General features: G+C 45.5%; 1 protein-coding gene and 1 long non-coding RNA gene across 6 annotated transcripts in view; both read left to right on the top strand.

Annotated features, from left to right (window-relative positions):
• LOC118359582 (transcription factor 12) overlaps window positions 1–19,097 on the top strand; it is a 98,617-nt gene that overhangs the window by 46,244 nt on the left and 33,276 nt on the right. For all 5 annotated transcript variants that reach the window (XM_052481955.1, XM_052481928.1, XM_052481935.1 and 2 more), the window contains exon 6: window positions 14,167–14,231. In XM_052481955.1, the coding sequence (XP_052337915.1) occupies window positions 14,167–14,231 (65 nt within the window). The remainder of the gene's footprint in view (window positions 1–14,166; window positions 14,232–19,097) is intronic.
• On the top strand, window positions 1,680–3,412 carry LOC127912490 (uncharacterized). The gene is made up of 3 exons (XR_008082932.1): window positions 1,680–1,756; window positions 1,874–2,817; window positions 2,877–3,412. It is a non-coding gene; the product is annotated as an uncharacterized LOC127912490 (long non-coding RNA).

Here is a 19,097-nt window from a genome sequence, read left to right as displayed (position 1 = left end):
CTCTCCTTCTATCCCCCTTCTCTCCTTCTCTTTCTATCCCTCTTATTTTAACCACCTCCTCCCCCTCTCCTTCTATCCCCCTCCTCCCCCTATCCTTCTATCCCCCTCCTCCCCTCTCCTTCTATCCCCCTCCCCCCTCTCCTTCTATCCCCCTCGTCTCCTTCTCCTTCTATCCCCCTCCTCCTCCTCTCCTTCTATCCCCTCTTCCCCCTCTCCTTCTATCCCCCTCGTCTCCTTCTCCTTCTATCCCCCTCCTCCCCCTCTCCTTCTATCCACCTCCTCCTCCTCTCCTTCTATCCCCCTTCTCTCCTTCTCCTTCTATCCCTCTTATTTTAACCACCTCCTCCCACTCTCCTTCTATTCCCCTCCTCCTCCTGTCCTTCTATCCCCCTCCTCCCCCTCTCCTTCTATCCACCTCCTCCTCCTCTCCTTCTATCCCCCTTCTCTCCTTCTCCTTCTATCCCTCTTATTTTAACCACCTCCTCCCCCTCTCCTTCTATTCCCCTCCTCCTCCTGTCCTTCTATCCCCCTCCTCCCCCTCTCCTTCTATCCACCTCCTCCTCCTCTCCTTCTATCCCCCTTCTCTCCTTCTCCTTCTATCCCTCTTATTTTAACCACCTCCTCCCACTCTCCTTCTATTCCCCTCCTCCTCCTGTTTTTCTATCCCCCTCCTCCCCCTCTCCTTCTATCCACCTCCTCCTCCTCTCCTTCTATCCCCCTTCTCTCCTTCTCCTTCTATCCCTCTTATTTTAACCGCCTCCTCCCCCTCTCCTTCTATTCCCCTCCTCCTCCTGTCCTTCTATCCCCCTCCTCCCCCTCTCCTTCTATTCCCCTCCTCCTCCTTTCCTTCTGTCCACCTCTCTCAGCCCCTGTTGGAGCTCCCCCCCGCTGCTGCCAGGGAGATGAAGGTGGGAATTAAATGCTTAGTCAACTCAGAGAATTTAACTGAGACCTCTTAAACGCCTACAACGCACTTTACACACACACACACACACACACACACACACACACACACACACACACACACACACACACACACACACACACACACACACACACACACACACACACACACACACACACACACACACACACACACACACACACACACACACACATAAATACACACAGCTCTGAAATGATTATCAAAGGACTGGTTCCATTTGACCACCCTCTCTATATGGCTGTTTAGTGGTGTTTGGGTTGTTCTGTCGGACATTTGGGTCTCTGGGATTTCTGTGAAAGGGAATATTCTCAAACTGCTTCGTGACTAAGAGCCGGATCGAACTTCCTGACCTGTGTTATCCTTCCTGGTCCTTCATCTCTGATCCTCTGATGTCTCATTGTTTAACAGTTGCCTGGCATCTAATACCAGCCGCCAACACACACACACACACACTTTGATGTGGCACACTGACTGTACTATAATATCCATCCAGGGACATGCAAGAATTCTCTCCCCTCCTTTTCCATGGCTTATTAAATGTATTCTTGTTTTTCCCTCAACGCTCCTGTTGCCGAACATGGCCGTCTCACATGCATGTCTGATAGGGGTGTGACTATGTGTGTGTTAGTGACTCTACTGTGGTGGCCTCCATCACAGCGTCAGTGTGAACCACGTGGTGGGAGAGTTTGTTAGGTAGCTCATGTCTCCATCACAGCGTCAGTGTGAACCACGTGGTGGGAGAGTTTGTTAGGTAGCTCATGGCCTCCATCACAGCGTCAGTGTGAACCACGTGGTGGGAGAGTTTGTTAGGTAGCTCATGTCTCCATCACAGCGTCAGTGTGAACCACGTGGTGGGAGAGTTTGTTAGGTAGCTCATGGCCTCCATCACAGCGTCAGTGTGAACCACGTGGTGGGTGAGTTTGTTAGGTAGCTCATGGCCTCCATCACAGCGTCAGTGTGAACCACGTGGTGGGAGAGTTTGTTAGGTAGCTCATGGCCTCCATCACAGCGTCAGTGTGAACCACGTGGTGGGAGAGTTTGTTAGGTAGCTCATGGCCTCCATCACAGCGTCAGTGTGAACCACGTGGTGGGAGAGTTTGTTAGGTAGCTCATGGCCTCCATCACAGCGTCAGTGTGAACCACGTGGTGGGAGAGTTTGTTAGGTAGCTCATGGCCTCCATCACAGCGTCAGTGTGAACCACGTGGTGGGAGAGTTTGTTAGGTAGCTCATGGCCTCCATCACAGCGTCAGTGTGAACCACGTGGTGGGAGAGTTTGTTAGGTAGCTCATGGCCTCCATCACAGCGTCAGTGTGAACCACGTGGTGGGAGAGTTTGTTAGGTAGCTCATGGCCTCCATCACAGCGTCAGTGTGAACCACGTGGTGGGAGAGTTTGTTAGGTAGCTCATGGCCTCCATCACAGCGTCAGTGTGAACCACGTGGTGGGAGAGTTTGTTAGGTAGCTCATGGCCTCCATCACAGCGTCAGTGTGAACCACGTGGTGGGAGAGTTTGTTAGGTAGCTCATGGCCTCCATCATAGCGTCAGTGTGAACCACGTGGTGGGTGAGTTTGTTAGGTAGCTCATGGCCTCCATCACAGCGTCAATGTGAACCACGTGGTGGGAGAGTTTGTTAGGTAGCTCATGGCCTCCATCACAGCGTCAGTGTGAACCACGTGGTGGGAGAGTTTGTTAGGTAGCTCATGGCCTCCATCACAGCGTCAGTGTGAACCACGTGGTGGGAGAGTTTGTTAGGTAGCTCATGGCCTCCATCACAGCGTCAGTGTGAACCACGTGGTGGGAGAGTTTGTTAGGTAGCTCATGGCCTCCATCACAGCGTCAGTGTGAACCACGTGGTGGGAGAGTTTGTTAGGTAGCTCATGGCCTCCATCACAGCGTCAGTGTGAACCACGTGGTGGGTGAGTTTGTTAGGTAGCTCATGGCCTCCATCACAGCGTCAGTGTGAACCACGTGGTGGGAGAGTTTGTTAGGTAGCTCATGGCCTCCATCACAGCGTCAGTGTGAACCACGTGGTGGGAGAGTTTGTTAGGTAGCTCATGGCCTCCATCACAGCGTCAGTGTGAACCACGTGGTGGGAGAGTTTGTTAGGTAGCTCATGGCCTCCATCACAGCGTCAGTGTGAACCACGTGGTGGGAGAGTTTGTTAGGTAGCTCATGGCCTCCATCACAGCGTCAGTGTGAACCACGTGGTGGGAGAGTTTGTTAGGTAGCTCATGGCCTCCATCACAGCGTCAGTGTGAACCACGTGGTGGGAGAGTTTGTTAGGTAGCTCATGGCCTCCATCACAGCGTCAGTGTGAACCACGTGGTGGGAGAGTTTGTTAGGTAGCTCATGGCCTCCATCACAGCGTCAGTGTGAACCACGTGGTGGGAGAGTTTGTTAGGTAGCTCATGGCCTCCATCACAGCGTCAGTGTGAACCACGTGGTGGGAGAGTTTGTTAGGTAGCTCATGGCCTCCATCACAGCATCAGTGTGAACCACGTGGTGGGAGAGTTTGTTAGGTAGCTCATGGCCTCCATCACAGCATCAGTGTGAACCACGTGGTGGGAGAGTTTGTTAGGTAGCTCATGGCCTCCATCACAGCGCTGTGAACCATGGTGGGAGAGTTTGTTAGGTAGCTCATCCTCCATCACAGCCAGTGTGAGGGCTGGGAGAGTTTGTTAGGTAGCTCATGGCCTCCATCACAGCGTGCCATTGATTGGTGGGAGATGTGTTTGTCATGCCCCATAGACTGTGAAATGGTGTATTGCAGCACGGCTTGTTAGGTAGCTCATGCCTCCATCACACCTGCGTCCCACCAAGGTGATTGATTGGTTTGGTCATGTGGAATGTTCCCATCTGGTCTGCAGTAATGCATTTTCTTTCCATCCTGTGAATAGCAAGCACTGGCTGGAGGACAGTGAGGCTCCAAAAATGGGAAAGGCCAAACGAAAACATTTTCCCCCCTCCCCTTTTTGCTTTTTACCAACGCGGAAAAATCAAATAGACCAAGCTTCTCGTCTGATTATCCTGTGTGGTGGGGGCTGGGGGTGTTTGGGATAAATACAATCTGGAAATCCGCCTCTTATACACAGAGACAGACCACCAGGGGAATCAAATCCCTTCTGTCTCTAGGTAGTCAGAGGGGCAGTGGTACTTCATTTTGAATGGCAGACTTCAAGGCTGAAAGCTGTGTGTTATAGTGAACGTTGTCTTTGATCCAGCTGAATATTTATATCTCATGCTCCTCCCATCCTGAACTTGAGCGAGATGGAGGAAGCTTGTCTTTGCTGTTAAAAGAGAGCCTTTTTCATTTTGTCGAGCGTGACTCACCTTAACAAGTCTGTTTTTTTTTTCTCTACTTAGATTCCTCCTCGTTTGATTCTGATTATTCTTAATCCCGGCCCCTCTCTCTTTTAATTGATCTATTCATTCCACCTAATGACTAATTACATATCAGAGCGCATCAGCGAAGGCATTCATCATCGTAGAACGTAATAATCAATGACATTTCAACAAAGGAAAAAATAAATATGCAAAAGAACTCATTAACATTGGCGCTGGCTGTTTGAATAATGCTGCTGCTGACAAGGCTGTAATTAACAGAAATTGATGCTGAGCTCAGGGTGGGAAGAGAGAGTTGATTCCCCAGAGCTTTGTTGTGCGCCCAGTGTGGGCCTCTGCCTTGCTGGTATGTGGACTGGGCTGGCTGGGCAGTGGGCACTGACTGCTACATCAGAGAGAGAGGAGGTGCTGATGTACTACCCTTATCACCCTGCTGACCTCTCCACAACCCCTGCTGACCTCTCCACAACCCCAGCCCAGCTCACAGCACAGCTTTTATTTACGGTCAAACACAAGCTGGCGGGAACATCAAAAGCCTGCAACAGGATGGATGTACACAAACAGTCGAGAGAAGGAAACAAACGGCTCCGTTCTAAAAGCCAGGGAAACCAGTGAGTGGGTGTGCTGCTTTGTTCTCGGCTGTAATGTCACGCCTGCCAGTGGATTGTGTTTGGGAGCTACTGAGCCTATTGCAGTGCTTCATGTCAAGGTTTCCAGAGAGACCAGAACTTTCCACTACAGGGTTAGTGTAGAATATCAGGGTGGAAAAGGAGCTGCTCTGTAGTATGTGGTCTAAAATCAATTTCCTATGTTTTACTTTCCCACTGTAGGTCCCTGAGTCCACCCCTTCTACACCCCCTCTGTCTCTCTCTTTTCCTGTCGGCTTTCCTGTTTTTGTCATGAATATCAACAGAAAATGCAGCAAACACAATAAAGCTGTTTGTGTTTTTTTTTTCGGACAGCTGAAAGGCTGATTGTTTTTTTCAAGTTGAAGGAATTTCCTTTTGATTGCGTGTTCTTAATCCCGCCCTGCCACATGGAACAATCAACATGGAACATTAACTTGACAGCGATAATGGATTGCATGAGGTTCTTGACATTTCAACAAAGGAAAAAATAAATGCAAAAGAACAGGAACATGGGTTGGCTGTTTGAATAATGGCACAAGGCTGTAACTGGAAAGAAAGCTCAGGGGGGAACAGAAGTATGATCTGTTCATTTGGCTTTGGCATTACCCTCTGGTATCTCTGGCTCATGTTTACACACTGGAAAGAAAGAGGGGGTGCAGATGTATGATCTGTTCATTTGGCTTTCCATTACCCTCTATCTCCTCATGTTTTATTTACGGAAACACAAGCTGGGGGAACAAAAGCCTGATCTGTTCATTTGGCTTTAGCATTACCCTCTATCTCCTCATGTTTACAAGCTGGAAACCAGTGAGGGGGAACAGAAGTATGATCTGTTCATTTGGCTTTAGCATTACCCTCTATCTCCTCATGTTTACACACTGGAATGTGGATTGTGTTTGGGAGCTACTGAGAAAGAGAGACCAGAACTTTCCAGGGGGAACAGATCAGTGTGAAAATTCATTTGGCTTGTAGTATTACCCTCAATCTCCTCATGTTTACACACTGGAAAGAAAGAGGGGGTCCAGAACCCCTATGATCTGTTCATTTGGCTTTAGCATTACCCTCTTTCTCCTCATGTTTATCACACTGGAAAGAAGCAAACACAACAGATGTATGATCTGTTCATTTGGCTTTAGCATTACCCTCTATCTCCTCATGTTTACACACATGGAAAAAACAGGGAACATTAACTTGACAGTATGATCTGTTCATTTGGCTTTAGCATTACCAGGGACAGGAGCTATCTCCTCATGTTTACACACTGGAAAGAAAGAGGGGGAACAGATGTGTGATCTATTCATTTGGCTTTAGCATTACCCTCTATCTCCTCATGTTTACACACTGGAAAGAAAGAGGGGGAACAGATGTATGATCTGTTCATTTGGCTTTAGCATTACCCTCTATCTCCTCATGTTTACACACTGGAAAGAAAGAGGGGGAACAGATGTGTGATCTATTCATTTGGCTTTAGCATTACCCTCTATCTCCTCATGTTTACACACTGGAAAGAAAGAGGGGGGAACAGATGTATGATCTGTTCATTTGGCTTTAGCATTACCCTCTATCTCCTCATGTTTACACACTGGAAAGAAAGAGGGGGGAACAGAAGTATGATCTGTTCATTTGGCTTTAGCATTACCCTCTATCTCCTCATGTTTACACACTGGAAAGAAAGAGGGGGGAACAGATGTATGATCTGTTCATTTGGCTTTAGCATTACCCTCTATCTCCTCATGTTTACACACTGGAAAGAAAGAGGGGGGAACAGATGTATGATCTGTTCATTTGGCTTTAGCATTACCCTCTATCTCCTCATGTTTACACACTGGAAAGAAAGAGGGGGGAACATAAGTATGATCTGTTCATTTGGCTTTAGCATTACCCTCTATCTCCTCATGTTTACACACTGGAAAGAAAGAGGGGGGAACAGAAGTATGATCTGTTCATTTGGCTTTTGCATTACCCTCTATCTCCTCATGTTTACACACTGTTTTACCCACTTCATATGTATATACTGTATTCTAGTCATGGCTCATCCTATATAACTACTGCTGTACACACCTTCTCTATTCATATACTGTCCATACTGTCTATACGCACCATTTATATATATACACTATATATGCTCAGTGACTTTCAACGTGACACCGTCACAGGAATTCTTCCCTGAGTTGCCCCGGTCAACTGTAAGTGCTGTTATTTTGAAGTGGAAATGTCTAGGAGCAACAACGGCTAAAGTGATAGGCCACACAAGCTCACAGAACGGGACTGCTGAGTGCTGAAGCGTGTAGTGAGTAGAACTCATCTGTCCTCAGTTGCAACACTCACTATCGAGTTCCAAACTGCCTCTGGAAGCAACATCAGTACAATAACTGTTCATGGGGAGTTCAATGCTAAGCATCTGCTGGAATGGTGTAAACCTCCCGCCATTGGAATCTGGAGCAGTGGAAATGCATTCTCTGGAGTGATGAATCACGCTTTAGTATCTGGCACTGGCAGTCCAACGGACAAATGGGTTTACTGGATGCCAGGATAACTCTACCTGCCAGATGCATAGTGCCAACTGTAAAGTTTGGTGGAGAAGGAATAATGGTCTGGGGCTGTTTTTCATGGTTCAGGCTCCTTCGTTCCAGTGAAGGGAAATCTTAATGATACAGCAAACAATGACATTCTAGACGATTCAGTTCTCCAACTTTGTGGCAACAGTTTGGGGAAGGCCCTTTCCTGTCCATACAGAAATGGTTTGTCGAGATTGATGTGGATGAACTTGACAGGCCTGCACAGAGCCCTGACCTCAACCCGAACATCTTTGGGATGAATTGTAACGCAAACTGCGAGCCAGGCCTAATCGCCCAACATCAGTGCCCGACCTCACTAATGCTCTTGTGGCAGAATGGAAGCAAGTCCCTGCAGAAATGTTCCAACAGCTAGTGGAAAGCCTTCCCAGAAGAGTGGAGGCTGTTATAGCAGCAAAGGGGGACCAACTCCATATTAATGCCCATGATTTTGGAATGAGATGTTCGACGAGCAGGTGTCCACAGACTTTTGGTCATGTAGTATATATACACTGAGTGTACAACCTGCTCCTTCAATGACATAGACTGACCAGGTGATTCCAGGTGAAAGCTATGGTCCCTTATTGATGTCATTTGTTAAATCCACTTCAATTCAGTGTAGATGAAGGGGAGGACACAGGGTAAAGAAGGATTTTTAAGCCTTGAGACAATTGAGACATGGATTGTGTATGTGTGCCATTCAGTGGGTGAATGGGCAAGACAAAATATTTGAGTGCCTTTGAACAGGGTATGGTAGTCGGTGCCAGGCTCACTAGTTTGAGTGTGTCTGGAACTGCAACACTGCTGGGTTTTTCAAGCTACACAGTTTTCCGCGTTTATCAAGAATAGTCTACCACCCAAAGGACATCCAGCCAACTTGACACACGTGTGGGAAGCATTATGGTCAACACAGGCCAGCATTCCTGTGGAATGCTTTTGACAGCTTGTAGAGTCCATGCCCCAACGAACTGCAACTCAATATTAGGAAGGTGTTCCTAATGTTTTGTACACTCAGTGTATATATATTTATATTTATGTTCTGATATAGCTCGTTCTGATATTTACTTTTTGATTGTGTGTTTTGTTGCTAGGTATTACTGCACTGTTGGAGCTAGAAACATAAGCATTTCACTGCACCTGTGATAACATCTGCCAATCTGTGTACACAACCTATAACTTCGATTTTATTCCGTGTTGTTTGTGTTTTATTTGGTCCGTTCCTTCCTACCAACGCCCTCGGTAGTAATGCATCAGAGATGCTGTATAGCGGAGGGAGCAGAGCAGAGCTCACTAATTTGCTGTTTTTGTGGCTGGGGTTTTGAATTGATCCCTAGAGATGCTTAGATCACTACCTCCCAGAGTATCAAAACAAGGCGCACTGCACAGCACCTCCATGCTCCAATCAATAGGGAGCCATACTCTGAATGACTCCTCACAACGCCTTCATTCTGAGGTCTCTGAGCTGCATCCCAATTTCATTTCAATATTTCATGTTGCAGATGCTGTTTATACCTCACTCACTCATTATACTCTATCTAAGGAAGTCATTCAGTTCAGTAAGGTTGAATTGTAGGGTGGAGGGCAAATCAATGTCTCCACTGCTGCACATAAGCATAGACTAGCATAGCATCTATTTTTGGTATTGATGGTAACTGTTCAACATAATTATTCACAACACATCTATTGGATTGCATTCAATGTCAAAACTGTTTGAAATTTTAAGCAATCATAATGGCCATTCAAAATGCCAAATGTATATTGTGATACGTATACATTCAGACGGTGTTCGTCGTATGCCAGAATTAAATGAAGCCATTTTCCGTTCAAATTGATTTTCGTATTGAGCCGGTGTCATCAGTGCTATTGATTTGGCTAGGAGACACAGTATTATCCAAGGTGTCTGTCCCAGTGGACTTCATTTCTATTTAGATCATCTGCACTGATGGCTGTAATTAAGCCGGTTTATTCTTGTTGTTTTTGCATCATGTGTCTGGGGGATTGCGTCCGGTGTCAACACTGTTCTTGATGGACACCTGGACAGCCTGGGCTTCTTCCTCGCAGAATGATGAATTTACTTAGCATCCCATCCATCAACACACACTGTAGTCTAAGGAAGTACAAAAATGTATTAAAAAAATCAATAAAATACAGACTGTCACAGACAAGAATCAAAAAAGGACACATTAATATTGCTTTCTGTAGACCGACTGCACCTGCTCAGAACAAATTTTGTAATAATGATATTAGCACTGCTGTTGTGAATGCCATGCTGGCTGTGATAGGACAGGCCTGCTTGGGGAGATAATAAACAGCATGGCTAATGCCCTGGAAAGTGTCAGGCCTGCGACTCCTCTGGTGAAATTGGTCTCTTGTTCTCATGGTTTTCGTTCCTCTTTTCGCACACAACATTAGTGGGCTTTGATGGATGAGGTCTTGTTTCAGACTTCAGTGCTTCGTAAAGGAGAATTAAGATTTAATGGCTCGAGTCATGTTCTGTCTCTGTAAATATAGGTTATTACGGGGACCTATTCTCCTCAGATTGAGTTATGTCTGCTAGAGACAGAGGAGAGCGCTGTGTTGTGATGAGGGTGTATTTGTCGGGCTAATTTGGGTGCTCGCTCGGCTCTAGAAGAAAAACCTAAGTGCCAATCTGTTCCACCTGATTTATTATAACTTGTTCTTCACAGGTTCAGCATCTTGAACACACATCCACCAGACCTGTGATCAACTTCTCCATCACTTCACATGATTAGTGGTTTAAAAAACATTGAGTGATACCCTTTAAAGTACCTATTAGCTGTACATTTCTATTCATTCTGATGTTTTGCTGGATTAACTTTCATGGCAAGACAGCCAGGCCATAGAGTTTCGGTGCTCTGTGATGGAACGCTATCCATTCTACCTTTTACTTTTCTGTTAGACGTCTTTTGTTAAAGTATTGTAGAAAACTTCCTTGGTTTTTCCTTGAGCCAAGTTTCCTTCAACCAAGTTTCTAAATGGCTGAGTTAGCAGTCTCAGTGGTAGCAGCAGCGGCAGCAGCAGCAGTGCCCTCTACAATCAAAGCACAGTGATCCTGCCCTGGCTCTCTGCCTCCCCTCATCCACTGGCATGTGAGAGTCTCTCTCCCAGGTCTTGTACTGTGTCCTCGACCAACACATCACACTCCACATGCGCTCTGCTCTTAAGTGTGATGATTTGGCTCCATTAATCATCCCAGTCAGAGGGTTTCTATAATGTATGATGTGTCCTATTACGGAGGGGAAGTGCCTGCTGGTGGCTTCCAGGGGGACAGGCAGGGGGAGACAGAGGGGAGTGCTGGGCCAGGCAGGTTATTGATCACAGAGCCCCTCTAGCCTGTCACTCCTCTAGCAGTGCTAAGGAGAGATGGAGGATGTGATTAGATAAAAACGGGGTTAGAGGAGCATCCGCATCAGGCAGGCATCAAGGCAGGTGAGCCGAGCCCAGAACCTTGTTAATCAGTGACCTCTACACCAGATCCTGAAGTACATCTCTAGCCACGCTCCCACTTGGCCCTTCTCCTCGCCACTGCATCCTTCTCCTCTGAGTGACTCATTTGGCTCATGGAGCAGAGAGAGAGGGGTGTGGAGGGTGAGTGAGGTTTGGGGTGGGTGGGCGATGGGGGTGGGCAGTGGCCTCACAGCTGCGCTAGCTGGCACCGGTTCCTCAAACATCAGCGTCGCAGCCAGCAGCCTGCTTGGCACAAACACTTGCCAGTAACACTTAAACAAATTGCAATTGCAATAGCTGGGCTGTCTTACATTGTTGATTTTTGACATTCTAAGAGACTTTTTCTCCCCCATATTCCTTTTTGGAGGCTTTCATCATGTAGATGACTGTAAGTTATGAGCGAGCCCACATTGTTTTCTAATCTTTGTGTTTGTGTGTTGAGCACCTATGGATCCGCCGGTCTTCTACAGAAGCTTCTCTTTGACACCCTGTTCTTTTTTTTCAAACTGGAACATTGCTGAAAGGTTTCCACATTATCCACTGAAAGGTTTCTACATTATCCACTGAAAGGTTTCCACATTATCCACTGAAAGGTTTCTACATTATCCACTGAAAGGTTTCTACATTATCCACTGAAAGGTTTCTACATCATCCACTGAAAGGTTTCTACATTATCCACTGAAAGGTTTCTACATCATCCACTGAAAGGTTTCTACATTATCCACTGAAAGGTTTCTACATTATCCACTGAAAGGTTTCTACATTATCCACTGAAAGGTTTCCACATTATCCACTGAAAGGTTTCTACATTATCCACTGAAAGGTTTCTACATTATCCACTGAAAGGTTTCTACATCATCCACTGAAAGGTTTCTACATCATCCACTGAAAGGTTTCTACATCATCCACTGAAAGGTTTCTACATTATCCACTGAAAGGTTTCTACATCATCCACTGAAAGGTTTCTACATTATCCACTGAAAAGTTTCTACATTATCCACTGAAAGGTTTCTACATTGTCCACTGAAAAGTTTCCACATTATCCACTGAAAGGTTTCTACATCATCCACTGAAAGGTTTCCACATTATCCACTGAAAGGTTTCCACATTATTCACTGAAAGGTTTCATCATTGTCCACTGAAAAGTTTCTACATTATCCACTGAAAGGTTTCTACATTATCCACTGAAAGGTTTCTACATCATCCACTGAAAGGTTTCTACATCATCCACTGAAAGGTTTCTACATTATCCACTGAAAGGTTTCCACATTATCCACTGAAAGGTTTCTACATTATCCACTGAAAGGTTTCTACATCATCCACTGAAAGGTTTCTACATCATCCACTGAAAGGTTTCTACATTATCCACTGAAAGGTTTCCACATTATCCACTGAAAGGTTTCCACATTATCCACTGAAAGGTTTCCACATTATCCACTGAAAGCATTTATTGCCTATGAGAATGTATAACCTCACCCCCAAAATATATTTTGTCTCATGATATCTGAAACAGTTCAAAAAATGTAATATAATATTTAGCATTTGAATAGAGATTCGTAGATGTGTTTTGGGGTTTTCTTTTTGATGTACAGAATATAGTATTTTGGCATGTCCTCCCCCCTAAAAATAAAACACATGCTGACACATCTTATACACCTCATATATATATATATATATATATATATATATACACACCTCAAAATAAATGTATCTATATCTCCGTATTGTTATTATCCTCTGTATCTACACATGTAGCGGTGGTAAACTCAGTGTTGTGCTGGTAAGTGCAGTGACATGAGAATGAGAACATCTCTTTGTTTACCAATGCTGTGTGATCATGTGTGGCTGCACGCTAAACAGTTAAATGCCTGTTTACCGTCGGGTTCCTCAGGGATGTTTTCCCCACGGTTTGGGCTGAACTGCAGCGTTGTTGACTGTGCTCAGGTCCCTGGGCGTGTTACAACGCTTGGCTTGGCCGGGTCGTGCTCCAGAGGTTCAGGGGAGCTGCCTGCCTGGCCGCTAGCTAGCCACCTCTCTCCCTGGTTGGTTGGTTGGTAGGTAGGTCCAGACCTGGAGAGAGCGTTTTCCTGAGCATGACTTCCTGCTTTGCTGGGGTTAACACTCAGCCATCAATTATTCACGGTGGATAGAGAGTGTGTGACAAAACACATGCTGGGGATGAATATTTCACTGTGGGCACAAGCATCTCCTCACAGGGGAGAGAGTAGGACTAAGTAATACTGATGGAGACCAAACCACACCGAGGCTGAGGTGCAGCTCAGGAAATGTAAAAAAATAAAACAGGTATAACTTTTTTAGTCAGCCAAGACAGATGTTCTGTCCCTCTGCGGTGGCTCGGGGTATGTAGTTAACCCACAACTAAATGCTCCTTCCTTTGTGAGAGAGCTAAATCCGAAATGTTATATCATATCAAATGAGTTGTGTTGCTACTGAAAGGGAAGCAGCGTTGTCAGTTAAACCACTTTACCTGATTTCGGCAGCTTCCTCTCTAGCTCTCTGGAGACTGTGTGCAGATGCAGTACAACTGTGCCCTGCAGCAATACTCAGAGATGTGAATCCTCCAACATGTGCCTCTGTTCACCTGGGCATGCCAGTATGATGTTCTGTTCAGTCAGAGCGTTACAGAATCTCCTGGCTAGGCAAGTTTTAAACTCACTAGAATATGTACCTTTTCCCCAGAGTAAACCCAGTGTTGTTCCAGGGCTGCGTCTGGTGCTTGCAATGTTTGAAAGTCTGACAAAAATAATGTACGATGTTGTTAAAGTTGTTTATCATTTCCTTGTAGGAACCTCTTGTTTTTTCCGCCGGAGAAAAAGTGCTGAGTTTAGTATATTGTGAGGAGCATGATTCATGTGCGTTGTGCGTCGTGTGTTTTATTTGTTTTCCTGACGGCTGCCGGGAAGCGTCTCTCTCAGGAGGAGTGCTGCACACCAAAAGTGTGACACTGATGGAGCAACTCTGTCTAGGAGGATCTCTTCTAGCTTAAGGAATACGTATTCTACATAACATTTTGTACAGATCTGCATTATGATATGTGGTTTATGTTCTAATGTGTGGCCTAATATGTGACCTGTATAAGTGTGAAAGTGAATTAGGATATTACCTTGTTATTTCAAGACACAATGAATAAGAAACATGATTTCTAGACCATAATGTGGTGTTAATGGTTTTTGTCTAAAAATGGTTTTCTCTGTGCCTCCACAGGTAAATCAGCAGACAGGGCTCAATTTCCAGCCTATGGAAGAGAGCCTGGCGTGTCTGGCTGCCAGGTAAGTTTGATATCCGTTATTTACTGCTAAAAAGTAAGAAAATGTATGCACTCACACATACTGTAAGTCGCTCTGCATAAGAACATCTGCTAAATGACTATAATGTAAATATAGTGTGGTGAACTCTGCTTGTTAACTTCTCTTTGTTTGGGCATTCTCAATACATTGTTAAAACTAATTGGCGTGTCCAGCTCATCAGATAAAATGCCTTTGTTGGTAGTATAATTAGAGTGAAAAGGAACGTTTGCACCGGAGATGGTTTATAATGCAAACAAGAAAGCTCCCGAGAATATTCTGAGGTGTGGAGGCTTAGAGATAATGAGTGAGTGATTACAGTGGAGCATCCTCAGGTCTTCGCTGCCTGGGCTGAGGAGTTTCTCCGTGCCCTGTGTAGTCTAGCAGGGTCTAGCAGGGGCAGCCCAAAACCACAGAGAAACACCACTTTCAACACCTCCATTAAGTCAGGGTCAGTGAGCACAGCTAAGCTCAGCCCAGATCCCCTCTCACAGCCACACAGATGTTCAACACAAAGGCCTGATTGTGTGCACAAGCCACAGCTCTCTCTCTCTCTCTCTCTATCTCTCTATCTCTCTCTATCTATCTATCTATCTATCTATCTATCTATCTATCTATCTATCTATCTATCTATCTATCTATCTATCTATCTATCTATCTATCTATCTATCTATCTCGGTCTGATGTCAATGGGGAGAGCACTCATATTCTCTCTCTCCTCTTTCTCTCCCTTGTTCATTCTTCTCTCTGCTCTCCTCTTTCGCTCTCACTCACTGTTTTTCGGTCTCTTCCCACTCTATCTCGAGTATCTCTGTATTTCTTTTCCCTCTGCCCTGGCTGTGAGACCAGTAAGAGAGGTTCCACAGAAAATGGCTTCCGTCAGGGTCTGCTCCACCCTCCACTGTTCCCAGTACTGAGCATTTATATTCCACATTATGGTCAATGATATTGGGATTAGGGGTTTGTGAGTCTGGACTTTAAGATTAGGTTTAGGGCTACGTCTGAAAGATGTCTTTAAAAGATTAAGCCCACCTCTTTGGGCTTAACCCAAAGATCAAGGGAGCCTCTGACCTCATTGACTCACTTGTTAACCCACTCATTTAACCCCAAGCTAATCATGTGCCAGAGTAGTACCCTTCACCTCTCTATCCCCTCACTGTACACACTGTACACATTACTACTAACAACTATGTGGTCATACAGAGGTCTGTGCTTCCAGTCAGACAGAGTGAAAATATAGCTGATGTGAGTTGAAAGCTCGTTTACTCATTCATAAAAGAGCTTTTGGAGATGGAATGCCAGTTCAGACATTTTGTGTGGGAACTGGGGAATTGATGCAGGCCTGCAGCTGCTGAGATCTGAGGCTGGCAGAGATTCAGTTTGTCTGGTCCCAGAAAAAAAAACAGGAAGACCAAAAAAGTAATTTCATTCTTTCGAGAATGTAGGAAGAATGCTGTCTGGAAAAGACGTTATTAATATTGTGTAACACTTCTAGTGATTATCAACAGGGCTCCACCGCTGAATCTTGCCCAGCCGAATCAAGCATGAGCAAAGCATCTCAGGTGCAAAGATTATCAGGCATTGTTTATCTTTTAATGAACAGCCTGAATGTTCACAACCCCCATATCCTGGAGATTTCATAATCCATCCACACTAACCTAATAAAAGGTAACATTGTATTCTCTTCTCGGAGGACCAAGAATGGAAATTCGAAACACACAAACAATCTATCAAGAGGTTGGTTTTTGGAAACTCCCGTAATAGCGCCAGATATCTGCCAAACAGACCGTCAGTTGTGGGCTTGTCAAGTCTAAGCAAATTGCCTCGCGCAGCATCGGATTATTGCATCATTTGAACGTGATGAAGAACTCCCCATGTCTTATTGGGTTAGATATTCAGAGTGCTGTAGCCAGCTGTGGCCCCTTATTCCACTGTTCCTTTTTTACACCGAACATGTCGGTCTCACCATAATCAACCCGTGTTCTAAACCTTCTGGCATCATCTTTTCGGACAGTTGTTATCTGCACACCAGTAAAAGAAAAAGAGCCCAATGTATCCACATGGTAAGGTGTTATTCAGCCTTCATCATAATAGCAGGAAATCAGATTTAATTGAAGGCCTTCAGCATATCATCCCCCTCTCTCTCTCTCCCTGAGTGTGCGGGCATACTGTTCTGTGTGTGCCCATGTTGAGTTGGGCCTATGTCCCCAGTGGGATGAGGTAATGAACAGGGCTTGGGTGTGGGGGGAGAACGGGGGAGAGAGAGTGGGAGGAAGGGGGTGGAGAGGGGTTGGGAGAAAGAGGGAGAGAGGGGTTGGCGGGTAGCTGTGTTGCCGTGGCGCCAGCAGCGCTGTGTTCAGCAGGTAGCTCCTGTGTGCCTCCTGCGAGACGGATTACCCTGATTAAAGTGACAGGATGCAGTTGACAGACGACTCCCATTATCTCCTCAAATCTGCGTGACATTTCACTGTGGAAGATGATCATTGAGATGTGAAGAGGCTTGGGCAGAAAGCCCTGTGATTCAGGAAATTCTTGACATAATAAAGCCTTGTGTCGGGTATTGGGCTTTAGCAACATGATTGACTGCAACGTTTGATGCAAGTGTGTTATTGGAGTACTAGGGGAGGACATTTTCTCCTTCTCCTTAGACAGTCACACACTGACTACAGAACAAGCCTTGGCTGTTAAACTCAATTTCACTCAATTCTCTGTCTGTTTTCTTCTTTGTCTCAATTGTCTCTCTTTTTTTCTCTCCAGAAAATCAAATATTATGGGTTTAGTTTCATGAAAGCATAACAACATTTTCTGTCATCTTTAAATAGGATTCTGATGATTTGAAGATCTATGTAATCAACAACCAATAAATCCTGGCCTTGCTTGAGTTTCCTATGCTTTACTATGTGTACTGTAGATTACATGGTAATTGGTATTTCATTTGACCTCTTGTGGATCTCGTATGGTTTTTGTTCCATGCAGTAGTTTCTATAAAAGAAACACCAGCTAATATTTCTGGGAGGATTGAATATCATTGAACATAGGCAGCAGAAGTGAGTCTGGTCTGGTCTGTTGTGCCATGTCAATGCAGTGGCCTCTGTGACAGGTTGTCAGTTCGCAGAGCCTGCTTCTCCCCTCATTTCTACTGTTGTAAAGCAGTGGCAGACTTGATTTTCACAGGACTTGATGGCCTTCATTCCAATCTGTTAAAATCAGAATCTATAGTATTTTTAGAATAACACCTCATTTTGATGTTGTTATGAGAGATTTTGATTTTGGGGAATATTTTGTATTTATCGTAGGTGAAATACCCAGGGAATCCAGATAATAATAATGATGATGAACATTTTTGGGGCCATTGACCAAGGACAAAGCCATCCCTCTGACCTATGTTAGTTTAACGCCATTGGTGTCCGTGTCAATCCCCAGCCCTCTCAGTCTACTGTAGTGTTTCCTGGAAGCACACGAGGGCTCCAGTCTCCAGAGCAGCTCTCTCCTCTGAGGTATCCTCACTCACTTCGACCCTCCCTTCTTCTCCACTTACGGTCCGCAGCAAATCAGACGAATTGGTCCAGGCCGTTAATTGGCCTGTTTGCTAGGGGCACAGTGCTCACTGGAGTGGAGTGGATACTGGCGGAGCCTGGAGGCTGCTGGAACCTTCCAGAAGATGCCTCAGCTCAGTCACATGACACAGTAAACAGGAGAGGAGGGTGCTGAGGACTCAGGACTCCAGCCCACTAATCTGGGCCTGTCAGATCAGAGGCAGGTTTTGGGACAGCTCTGTGTCATCTTGGCTCTCCTCCACTAATTGGATATGTGTGCCTGAGATCAGACACAGGTCCAGCAGGCTGGTGGCCTGGTGACTCCCAGATCTCTGGGATGGACGTTTTGTCCAGTTAAGCCAGCGTGGTTTTCGGGGGAGCCCACAGATCCTGGGATCAGACAGATGGTTTAATGAGCCTTGAGCTGCCCTTCTCTCGCCCCCCACCCCTGCGTCTCCTCTCACCCCCCTGCACCTCCCTGTGCCCCCTCCATTCAAAGAGCTGCTCCTGCAAGTCATGACATGTCCCTGGTTGTGTCTGAAGATGCCCTCAAGCCGTGATCGCTGCTGATCAATACCGTTCCACTGCAGGCTGGAGGAGAGAGAAATCACTAGGTCAGACTGATTGGATGGATTTCTCCTTGGAGTTCAGTGGAGCTGCTAACGGTGGAGCACACAGGAGTACACAAATGACTGTGTGTGTAAAAAAATTGTAACTGAAATTTGTATCTTGTGATTAGATTTCTTATGCTGATGCTCCATAACACAGCACCATTTACCAGCATTATAGAACAGTAAAAACAAATCTGAATGTTTTCATACGAACATTATACCTTTTGTCAGCTCCACAGGAAGCATTCATTAACACATATCTATGACATTTTGAATAAGAACTTTTTTACTACTAAGTGGACATGCATTAATTGAGGTGTCTGCGCTCATCTGCTGCTGTGATAATAGGTATTTACTGTCTTTACCGTTAAAGAGAAATGTATTTTGTCTGAGGGCAGGTTGTTAGTGAATTATGGTAGCATAACACACAGTGGCCCCTTATTCCCACTGGAGCACATCTCCATAAAGCTGTTCAATGGATTGATTCATGGTATTTAATAGATCATTAGGGGAATGGCTGATTCATGGCCAAGTGTCTCTGATAATATTTGACAGTGCATGAGATCACCCCCTGATTGAATGAGTACCCCCTCTCTCATCTCTCTCACACACACACACACACACACACACACACACACACACACACACACACACACACACACACACACACACACACACACACACACACACACACACACACACAC

This window comes from Oncorhynchus keta, chromosome 2 (genome assembly GCF_023373465.1).
Source record: "Oncorhynchus keta strain PuntledgeMale-10-30-2019 chromosome 2, Oket_V2, whole genome shotgun sequence".
In the NCBI taxonomy this organism is placed as follows: Eukaryota; Metazoa; Chordata; class Actinopteri; order Salmoniformes; family Salmonidae; genus Oncorhynchus; species Oncorhynchus keta.
Note: the sequence above shows the minus strand (reverse complement) of the source record. Positions and strands in the feature narration are given on the sequence as shown.